At 47.8% G+C, this 11,510-nt stretch overlaps 1 protein-coding gene across 1 annotated transcript; it reads right to left on the bottom strand.

Annotated features, from left to right (window-relative positions):
- Positions 1–216: 216 nt before the first annotated feature.
- On the bottom strand, positions 217–9,254 carry LOC129704703 (cytokine-inducible SH2-containing protein-like). Its single transcript, XM_055648004.1, has 3 exons — positions 8,647–9,254; positions 2,259–2,500; positions 217–1,092 (listed from the first exon to the last, which is right to left on the bottom strand). Exons 1-3 carry the CDS (start codon positions 8,664–8,666, stop codon positions 611–613), a joined length of 744 nt encoding a protein of 247 aa, XP_055503979.1. The 5' UTR covers positions 8,667–9,254; the 3' UTR covers positions 217–610.
- Between the last annotated feature and the right edge of the window lie 2,256 nt (positions 9,255–11,510).

The raw sequence follows: 11,510 nt of genomic DNA, 5'->3' as shown, positions 1-11,510 counted from the left end.
TTATGATATCTATACGTGATAATAATGAACTAAAATAAACCTCTGAAAAGACATTTTTCAGCCCTCTGTTCCTAGACTCTCCCAGTAGTAGAAACATCCTCTCCACATCCACTCTATTCACTCCTCGGCTATTCGTCTGTCCACTTCCCTCCACGGATGCTGCCTGACCCATTGCGTACTTCCAGAAGATTGCCTTTGGCTCAGAGAGAGTTAAAGTGAGTTAATAATACTTTATTCTGAAATATTGCATTGCTTTTAGTCTTTTTTTTTTAAATACAGAAACTTTAAAAATGTTCAATGTGCAATCCTTTTAATATAAAGACTGTAGAGTTGTGTTTAATTTTTTTTTGCAGAATCACGTTCTTTTCCGCATTATTATAAATTCCCTCTCGATCCACCTGTTTTGTTAAACACATCGGTGCACATTTAAGTCATCGGACCAATTTGCAGGTCAAGTCCACTGAGGCAACGAGTCTGTTCAACTGTCCCAGGAGCAACATTTAATCTACTCCATGTCAAGGTTCTTGAAGCACCCATCAATTGACCATGTCTCAGCCATCGATATATAACAGCACCAATGTTGCTCCATCCCTTCCCTTATGGAGATAACTCAGAGAAGGAAGGGGTATTCTTCCAAGTACCGGCGGACGAGTTTTGGCAACGGGAGTTTGTCCGCTTGGTGCGTTGCCTTGTTGATGGACAATCGGCACAAGTGCTGGAGCGAGGGGAAGGAGTCCTTCCGGTGCAGGGGTTTGATGAGCTTCAGGTGGATGGCGGTGTCCTTGGGGGGAAGCGCCGCGGTGCTTGCGGGCTTGTCGTAGCGGTCCACCACGCAAGAGGTGACGTAATGCTGGATCAGGCCGAGAACCTCCCTGAAGGCCAAGATCCTGGGCTTGGCCAGGAAGTAGGAGTCCAGGCAGAACCTTCCATTGCTGTACTCAATGCGCACGTTGGTGGGGCCGCGGCTGGTCTTCACCGACAAGGTCAACAGGTAGCTGGGGTGGGAGCTGTCGCGGATGAGGAAGGTTCCTTCCGGCATCTTGTTGAGCTGCTGTTTCGCCTCGTTAGCGGTTAGGGAGCCCCAGTACCATCCTGCAAACCAAAAGCAAAGGGGTCACTCTACTGTTTAGGCAGCATCTCCAAACCATTGAGTGTAGTTTAGTTTAGTTTAAAGATACAGCAGGAAAGAGGCCCTTCAGCCCAACAAGTCCATGCCGACCGGCGATTACCGCGTCCACCACACAGTCGCGAGGAGAACGTATAAACTCCGGATAGACAGCACCCGTATTCACCGCCCATCCCTGGCAGTGTAAGGCAGCATCTCTACAGCTGCACCACTGCTACTGCGTCACCGTTACCTCCGCACATTGCCCCTGTCTTTGGTCTAAACCAGCGGCTGCAGTTCTTTGTCTCTACACTTTAGATTTTAGCTTAGTTTTAGAGATACAGCATGGAACCAGGCCCTTCGGCCCACCAAGTCTGTGCCGACCAACAATCATCTGCACACTAGTTCTATCCTACACACTATCCTACACACAATTTTACAGAAGAGCGTTTTATTGTCATGTCCTAGTCAGAACAACGAAATTCTTACTTGTAGCAGCACAACAGAGTATGTAAACACAGTACTCCAGAAATAATTTAATAAACGAGGGAAGAAAAGATCAGTGTGTGTATATCCCGCGCCACAATGTGTGTATATCCCACACCTCAATGTGTGTATATCCCATGCCTCAAAGAGCCAGAGACCAGGTTCAATCCTGACTGTGGGTTCCCTCTGTGACCACCTGGGTTTTCTCCGGGAGCTCCAATTTCCCCCCGCCCCAAAAGGCCTGCAGGTTTATAGGTTAATAGGCCTTTGTAAATTTTACGCTCGTGTGTAAGCAGACTGAGGAGAAAGTGGGATAACATGTGAACGGGTGATCAATGACCCAGATGCCCCACCTACACCAGTCCTACCTGCCCGCTCATAAGACCCAGGCCGTGGACTGGACTTTTGAAAATGGCTCCAAAACATGGTGCCTCTTGCATGCGGGCTCAGTGGAATATTCCTCTACACTTTGTGAATGGGGATCGTGCTTAGGTATGGCAATTACTGCTAAAACACAAAGTACTTGTGCTGGACACCAGGATAAGCACTCAAGCAAGAAAACCAAGCCCAAGGCCAAAGTAGTATCTATAGTACCTATAGACACTGATGCTATGGGACAGTTATAAGTAAAGCATTGTCACTGTACGTTCACCATTGACCTGCTTACCTGACAGATCCAATTGGCGGAGGGTGGTGGTGAGGCATTGCATGTCATCTTCTGGGTCTCTCTTGGCGACGGGTTCCACGTTAGGCACTTGCGCCGGACCGACGGAGGCGCTCTCCTCCTGGAACGTCATAAGGGACAAGCTCCTTGGGTTCTGACCTTCCGGCTGCTCCAAGATCATGAATATGTCGGACTTTGATCGGGGTAGAGTGAGGTTCCTTGCTCCTTGCTGTGTCACCAAAGGTCTATGGGTAGGGAAGGAGTAGGGAGAGGAGGGTGGGAGTGCATTGGTGGGTGGGAGAGAGAGAGAGCGAGAGAGAGAGAGAGAGAGAGAGAGAAATTAAGTTTATTTCAATATGAATATCCACATCATAAGTACGGCCCACATACATCCCCGAAATTGTGAGATATAAAATAAATTCCAGACACATGGAATCTCATGCAAACTTGGTGTAACTCAATGTGACAGACAGTATTTCCGGAGGACATGGATAGACAACACAGAATATTACAGTATTGGAACAGGCCCTTCAGCCCACGATGTCTGTGCCGAACAAAATGCCAAGATCAACTCTTAAGGGCCTGCCCCACTTAGGCTATTTTTAGGCGATTGCCGGCGGCTGTCATAGTCATAGTAGACTGGACCCCCCTTCGACATGAAATAGAATCATAACTTTAACCACGAAAAAAATCCAAAGTCAGCACCAGCGATAACCTACGTTAACCTGGTGACACTTAGACAGCACCTGCGTCAGGAGAAGTCAAGCTACGATCATTGGCGTCAACTCACTGTCGCCGACTGTCCCCGAAAAATGTTCAACATGTTGAAAATCCAGCGAGGACCAGAAAGACGCTACGACTCTTTGGACGACTGAGGAGACGACTCACGACCGTACAGGCGACACCCCGGCAACCATGTGGCTACAGTCTAGTCGCCTGTAAAAAATAGCCTAAGTGGGACAGGCCCTTTATCTGCCTGCATTTAATCCCTATCCTTCCATTTCCTGCACATCCATATACCTATCAACAAATCTCATCAATGCCACGCCATTTCAGGTCAGGACCCTTCCTCGAACTGATTGTGGAGTGATATGGATCCCATGTAGTCCGCTTATGCGCACAATGACTGTGCCTCTTGCATATAAGATCACCTGGCACTACTTCGAAGTTGCAAAGGTATGATTATCGGAGATATCCCACCCACGGTTTGTCCCTCAAAGGGGCGGCACAATAGCACTGCAATAGAGTTGCTGCCTCACAGCGCCAGAGACCCGAGCTCGATCCTGACTACGGGTGCTGTACGTACGGAGTTTGTACGTTCTCCCTGTGACCGTGTGGGTTTTCTCCGGGTCCTACACTTCAAGGATCGAACCCGGGTCACTAGTGGTGTGTGGCCGCAACTCTGTCACCGTGCTGCCCATGCTAGATACTAGGGATGATTCCAACCTTTAAATCCCTTTAGATGCCAGTGGAGCTGATTAAATTAAAGTTGATGCCCTAATAAAACCGGTACTCAGATCAATCATTTATTGCTTCAGTAAAATGTCGTAACCTTTTAGACCCGAGGCTCAAACATCAAGCAGCAAGGACAAAGCTGAGAATGTAACGGCGGACTTGTAAATCCCCAGTCACCACTGACTGGAGCACAAAGCATCGTCCAATGTCAACAGCAGCACAATTTTCTTTAGCCTAATATTTTTATAATTCACCATGAGAATGAGTCCATTGATATCATCAAGATGTTGAGGCTTAATGTGCTGGAGTAATGTTGGGGCAGTCCAGAACCAGGGGCCACCGTTTAAGAATAAGGGGTAAGACATTTAGAATGGAGACGAGGAAACACTTTTCACAGTTGTGACTGTGGAATTCTCTGCCTCAGAGGGCGGTGGAGGCCGGTTCTCTGGATACTTTCAAGAGAGAGCTAGATAGGGCTCTTAAAGATAGTGGAGTCAGGGGATATGGGGAGAAGGCAGGAACGGGGTACTGATTGGGGATGATCAGCCATGATCACATTGAATGGCGGTGCTGGCTCCTATGGCCGAATGGCCTACTCCTGCACCTATTGTCTATTGTAATTCAGCGGGTCAGGCAGCATCTCTGGAGAACCTGGAGAGGTGACGTTTCAGGTTGGGACCCTTCTTCAGACCAATTGGAAAAGGGTCTGAAGTCTGAAGAAGGGTCTCGACCTGAAACGTCACCTAACCATGTTCTCTAAGGATGTTGCCTGAACCGTTGGGTTACTCCAGCACTATTTGTCTATCTTCGCTATAAACCAGCATCGGCAGTTCCTTGTATCCACAAATGAATGAGGCTGCTCAGCTCGTCAATCAGAATGAGGCCATTCTGCCCATCAAGTCAGTGTTGCTCTTGTTTCATGAATGAGAGTGAGGGCATTCAACCAATCAGGTGGATGCAGCCTTCGGTTCATCAGTAAGGGCCATTAGGTCCATCAAGAGGAGGCTGTCCAGCTCATCAATGAGAATGAGGCCATTTGGCCCATCGAGTCTATACCAGCTCTCAGAGCAGTCTGATCAATGTCCTCCAATGTCTCCATTTATTTCCCTGCAGGTAATGCTCCCACCACAATTCACACCAAAGTTGATCCAGACCAGCTAATTAACACCAACCAGACAGGAAAGTAGAGCACTCAGGGGAAACCCATGGGGTCACCCAGGGGGGATGTGCAAACGGCTCAGAGAGGAAGGAGTGGAACGGAGGGCCGGAAAACAAACCGGCTGTGGGAGAGATTGGACGGTCTCGACTGGGGAGTGGGCCACTGGAGACCCTGCAACAGCCTGGGGCTCGGCTGGACCCAGCGCCGCCCCAAGTGGTCGAGCACGTGGACCCGACACGGCCTACAGCGGTGGAACAGCGTTGGAGCACACCACAGCTTGGCCAGGCTGACCCTGCAACATCGCCATGACAACGGGCCTTCATGGTCAGGCCAAGAACTCTGCACTTACAACAACTGGGGCTTGAAAATGGCACCAAACCTGTGACTCTGTATCCTGTCTCAGTGTACGACAGCTGTACTGCTACACATGTACTGTATCTGACATGCTTATCTAAGATGTATCTCAGGGCTTATGGAAAAGGGATACTTCTACTGAGCTTTTTACAAAATGTAATTTCATGCTGTATCGCTAAACCAGAAACATGGGTGTTTCCAAAACTTGGCAAGTAATTCAGCTACATCAAGCAGTAAGGAACAACAAACCCAGGCTGCCAACTCCCCACGTCATTGGGAAAAATGACTGTCATGTCCTGTGATTTGCAGGAGATACAGGGAGGGGTGGAGTTACAGCCATGGCCTTCACTGCAAAGACAACAAGAACAGTGTGTTCACTGGGGGAGAAGCACGCAACAAGTGTGTCAATGAACCAAACGTCCACTTCTCAATTCAGGCTTCCTCACCAGTAAATAGTGTCAATTAGCAAGGCCTTGTGAAAACAAGGAAAGCAGTTAAAATGTAGAAGGGTCCCGACCTGAAGCGTCACCTATCTACAGTATATTCTCCAGAAATGCTGCCAGACCTGCTGAGTTACTCCAGCACTTTGTGAGTGTTCATGTGTGTGATCCTTAAAGAGGTGGAATTCAGCCAATTAGCAAAGCCACACAAGTAGTTTGACCACACACACACACACACACACGTGAACACATACACACACGTGAACACACACACACACACACAACACGTGAACACACACAACACACACGAACACGTGAACACACACGTGTGAACACACACACGTGAATACACACACACACACACGTGAACACACACACACGTGAACACACACACATATGTGCGCACACTTCACACTCCTTCAGCTGCAAGTACAGAGATTTCCACGCAGACCCAGGATTGATAGACGCAAAGCTGGATTACAGAAACAAAGGCACAAAGTGCTGGAGTAACTCAACATGTCTGGCATCATCTCTGGAGAACATGGATAGGTTATATAGGTTATTTCAGGCAGGGAATGGTCATAGTAGGCGGGGCGGGGGGGGGGTGGAGAAAGCTGGAAAAGAGAGTAGGGGCAGGACAAAGTCCCTAGGCCCTGTGGAGATGAGACAAAGACTGACCACCATTTACTAAGGCGAGGGGCGAGATGGGTTTGTCTGCGATTTGGATGAATGCGTGATGGGTTCATATCAGAGAATACAATGTTCCAACGCACTCCCATTATAGACCTTGGCTGTTGTTCAAAATCGTGGAAAAATATGTCCTTTTTAATGTTATCTTCTTTCAATTTACAAGGCCACTGTATCATTCCTCTGCAAAGCAGCTTGCAATGCTGATAGTTTTAGATTTTAGTTTTATTTTTTAGAGATACAGTGTGGAGACAGGCCCTTCGGCAAACCGAGTCCGTGATCACCCGTACACAAGTTCTATCTTACACACTATCCTACAAACAGTGTTACATTTCCCAATCAGAATTATGGGATTCTTACTTGAAACATAGAAAATAGGCGCAGGAGTAGGCCATTCTGCCCTTTGAGCCTGCACCGCCGTTCAATATGATCATGGCTGATCATCCAACTCAGTATCCTGTACCTGCATTCTCTCCATACCCCCTGATCCCTTTAGCCACAAGGGCCACATCTAACTCCCTCTTAAATATAGCCAACGAACTGGCCTCAACTACCTTCTGTGGCAGAGAATTCCAGAGATTCACCGCTCTCTGTGTGAAAAATGTTTACCTCATCTCGGTCCTAAAAGATTTCCCCCTTATCCTTAAACTGTGACCCCCTTGTTCTGGACTTCCCCAACATCGGAAACAATCTTCCTGCATCTAGCCTGTCCAACCCCTTAAGAATTTTGTAAGTTTATTCAGGGGTTACAGTTTAAGAATAAGGGGTAGGCCATTTAGGACTGAGATGAGGAAAAACATTTTCACCCAGAGAGTTGTGAATCTGTGGAATTCTCTGCCACAGAAGGCAGTGGAGGCCAATTCACTGGATGTTTGCAAGAGGGAGGTAGATAGAGCTCTTAGGGCTAACAGAATCAAGGGATATGGGGAGAAAGCAGGAACGGGGCACTGATTTAGGATGATCAGCCGTGATCATATTGAATAACGATGCTGGCTCGGAGGGCCGAATGACCTACTCCTGCACCTATGGGAATAGACAGGCGACATTTCGAGTCCCGACCTGAACCATCCATCCTCTGCCAATGTCCCCGCAGACGCTGCCTGAGCCGCTGAGTTTCTCCAGCACTGTGTTCCGGTCAATAAGTGACCAATGGTATCGTTCAGTGAACAAATAAAATTGGGATGGTGAATAATGAGTTGAAGGAAGGGTCTCGACCCGTAATCCTATTCCTTTTCTCCAGAGATGCTGCCTGACCCGCCGAGTTACTCCAGTATTTTATGTCTCTCTTCGGTGCTAATCGAGACACATCGACTTCAACAACCCAAGTCTCCGCTTTCTATTCCAGTTGAGACTAATTGCAGTATTTATCCGCAGCCCGTTATAAACGTCACATAACAAAGGACAACCAACTTGCAAAGCATTCACTTGGATTTTCACCGCCATTGTTCCACATTGCCAACATTCTCAATCCCTTTAGGGATGTATTTCTAAACATATCTTTTATTATTCCGGACACAAAGTCGAACACAGGACAACATATTCGCGCAGTCGCCACACACAGGACGAATTGAAATTAAAAAGTCTTATCCGGCAACGTTAGCCTGGGGAACTGGCCGGGTTTTGTACAGGTTCATGAATTGCATCTTCCCTCTTCTCATAGTCACACAGCGTGGAAACAGGCCCTTCGGCCCAACTTGCCCCACATCGACCAACATGCCCCGTCGACACTAGTGCCACCTGCCTGCGTTTGGCCCATATCCCTTTAAACCTATCCTACAAATCTACCCGTGTAGTAAAGATCTGGAGATGCCGGTTTGTACTGAAAATAGATATAAAAGGCTGGTTTGTTTAAATGTTTCTTGAGCGTTGCGATAGCACCATGCGGAGCCACCTCCTCCAGCGGCAACTCGTTCCATACATCCACCACCTTTTGTGTGAAAAAGTTGCCCCTCAGGTTCCTATAAAACCTTTCCCCTTCACCTTAAACCTCGGTCCCGTGGTTCTTGATTCCCCTACCCCGGGCAGAAGACTCTGTGCGTTTCTATTAGGGATAGGATTTCTACCCGATCTATTACTCTTATGACTTTGCACACTTATTTACAACAATTATTTCAGAGTTAATCAATTCTCTCCGTCAACGAATCCGCCAAATATTTACCCTTCTAGTTGGGATTGGGGACATTTAACAATGATTTTTACTCACTAATGTTTCTAGTCCTCGATTCTGTTCGGCAGCAATCACATACAAGATATAAACACACTGGAGGTAAATGAAACAGAAAAATGCAACGCTTACCCTTGCAAACAGAGTAACATGTCAAGTTCGAGAGATGCAAATCCTTGGTGCTCGTTTTCCAAAATAGGGCGGAGGTTAAGGTGAGCAGAACAGGTGAGAGAAGGAAGACTTCTTGTTTTTTAAGTGTGTGTGTGTATATATTTACACCAGTTAAACAAAATAAGTAATATTTACACGCCCGCCTTGTTTGTTTCCTGGCCCTTTTCTCTGATTCAGAAGAATTCAGAGAGAGACAGGTCTGCTGTAAACATCCCAAGTTCCAAGTTCAAATGCAGGGCGCAGGTTGAGTGCGGCAGCGCCGGCCGTAACTGCTGGTTTTAGATGCCCTTGCTTAATGTGATTCCAAGAACGAAAAGGGAGGGTTCCTGGAATTGCACGAAACAGCTTGCAACTTGGAAGAAGAAATACAATGGATTCAGTCGGACAGAAACATGCGGGCAGCAAGCAGCACTGTTATACCGGCCATCTGTTGCCCTTGAGTTGAGTGTGTATGTGTGTATGCGCGTAATTCGCGATAAAGGGCGCTTAACAGTCATCGACTTCCCCTCTCTCTGGATCCGGCTTCTGCCCAAGAATGTGTCACAGCCCACGACGGAAATGCCTTTGATCCAGTTCCAGGAAATTTCCAAGAATTCGCAGCCGAGCGTCATGCAAAGGAAGGAGACTTTGTGAAAGAAAAGCCAATGAACGTGCTTGGAGGCGTTGCCACTGGGGTTTTTTTTTAGACCCCGCTGTGTGCAACACAAAACCTCGGCCAAACACGTACACACCGGCATGACATTAAATCGCTTCAGGCTTTCCATTCTCTCTAATCCTATGAACTACCATTTTTTTTAATTTTAACCTTGCAATGACCAGTCAAGCCCTGTTGAGTTTATTGTCACATGGACCAGTGCAGTGAAGTGCAGGTGCACAGTGTACAATGGAAATCTTGCTTGTAGCAGCATCACATGGACTCAGATAACACACCAAAAACATATTGTACATCAATTCTACAAGAATTTTTAAAGAGGAAAAGACTATCCCGAAAAGAGCAAGATATCAGTGCAGAAACACACCATTTTCAATTCAATGATTCAATAAACCTTGGGCCGATAAAGTAACATCGAACAGGTGTATCTTCTGCTACGTGGCAGCAGGTGGCCACTCGACCCCACCCTCCGTGGTAGTGCAAACCAAAGACTATAGAGGCTCCTCAATAATCTTTGGTGCAAACAGTTTCATTTAATTTTGATACAGCATATCAATTGGCCCACCGTGTCCACCACAACCATCGATCACACGTTCTCATCCACACAAGGGCGTAATTTACAGTGGGCCAATTAACCTACAAACCTGCGCGTCTTTGGGATGTGGGGGGAACCGGAGCACCTGGAGGAAACCCACGCAGTCATAGGGAGCACATGCACATTTCACAAAGACGGCTACCGAGGTCAGGATCGAACTATGTCTTTGGCGCCGTGAAGCAACAGCTCTACCAGCTGCACCACTGCTAGATAGACATAGACAATACACAAAACATAAATTATATAATCATTTATACCTAGTTTGTACATTAGTGCAAATGCATAATTGGAAAACAAGTACACAATTGGGGCAGCACAGTGGCACAGCAGTAGAGTTGCTGCCTTAAGGGCCTGTCCCACTTGGGCGTCATTTGCGCGTCATTTATGCGACATCCTAAAAATTGGTTGGCCCGTCGTGACGCTCGCATGGTGACGCGTGGGGGCGTAGGCAGTGATGTGCGGTAATGCGCTGCGCCCCAGGATTTTGTGAGGCTCAAAATCCTCACTCGCCACCTGCGTGACGCATCCCTTGTGCACGCTGACGTACTGATGGCGCGTGGTGGCGCATGGTTACGCACGGTGACGCACGATCGTTGTCTATGCTAATTTATTATGCGTCACCGCGCGTCAACGTCCGTAACCATGCACCGCACGCATACCATCGGCGCGCCATTTGTGCGTCATTTGAGCGCCGCATAACGTGACCACCCGGGTATAAAGCGCGCGTAGTTTTGAAAAATTTTCACCATAGTATCTTTGATTGTCACTGGGAAAATCCTTGCCACGGAGATCGGACTAAGTACGAACGACATCGCAAATAGCTCCCAAAAGAAGCAGGGCCCTCAGGAGCACCTGGCGCGCGACTGTCGGACTGCTAGACGATTTTTGCGCGACTGTTGCACGTCAATTACGACCGGCCTGTCGCATAAATGACGCACAAATGACGCCCAAGTGGGACAGGCCCTTTACACACCAGGAACCCCGGTTCAATCCTGACTACGGGTTCAGTTTGCACATTCTCCCTGCGACGGCCTGGGTTTTCTCCGGGTGCTCCGGTTTCTTCCTACATTCCAAAGAAGTACATGTTTATAGGTTAATTGACTTTGGTAAAATTGTCCCTAGTGTGGAGGATAGTGTTGGTGTTAGGGGGTGATCGCTGGTCGACGCGGACCCAGTGAGCTGAAGGGCCTGTTTCCACGCTGCATCTCAAAAGTCAAAGTCTACAAGTAAAGTCCACAGTAGTGCAAGAGGTGGTCTGTAATGTTCAGTTGCCGAGGGAGGATTACGGGTGTGCGGGTCGGTTCCAAAACCTGATTGTTTTAGGAAATAGTTTAGGATGGTAGCAGTGAGAAGAGAACATGGTGAGGATTCTTGAGGTTAGATGCCGCCTTCTTGAGTCAGCGCCTCATGTCAATGCTTTCGATGGTGGTGGGGGGGGGGGTGCTGAGTCCAACACTCTTTGCAGCCTCTTGCCTTCCTCTGCATTGGAATTGCCGTACCAGGCCATAATGTAACCAGCCAGTGCATGTACAGGGGTTTGTAGAGTATTCAGTGACACGCATGTCGTACTTCTTTAAA

The sequence above is a fragment of the Leucoraja erinacea genome, chromosome 16 (genome assembly GCF_028641065.1).
Source record: "Leucoraja erinacea ecotype New England chromosome 16, Leri_hhj_1, whole genome shotgun sequence".
NCBI lineage: Eukaryota > Metazoa > Chordata > Chondrichthyes > Rajiformes > Rajidae > Leucoraja > Leucoraja erinaceus.
The sequence above is the reverse complement of the archived record's forward strand: the minus strand, read 5'-3'. Positions and strand labels throughout refer to the sequence as shown.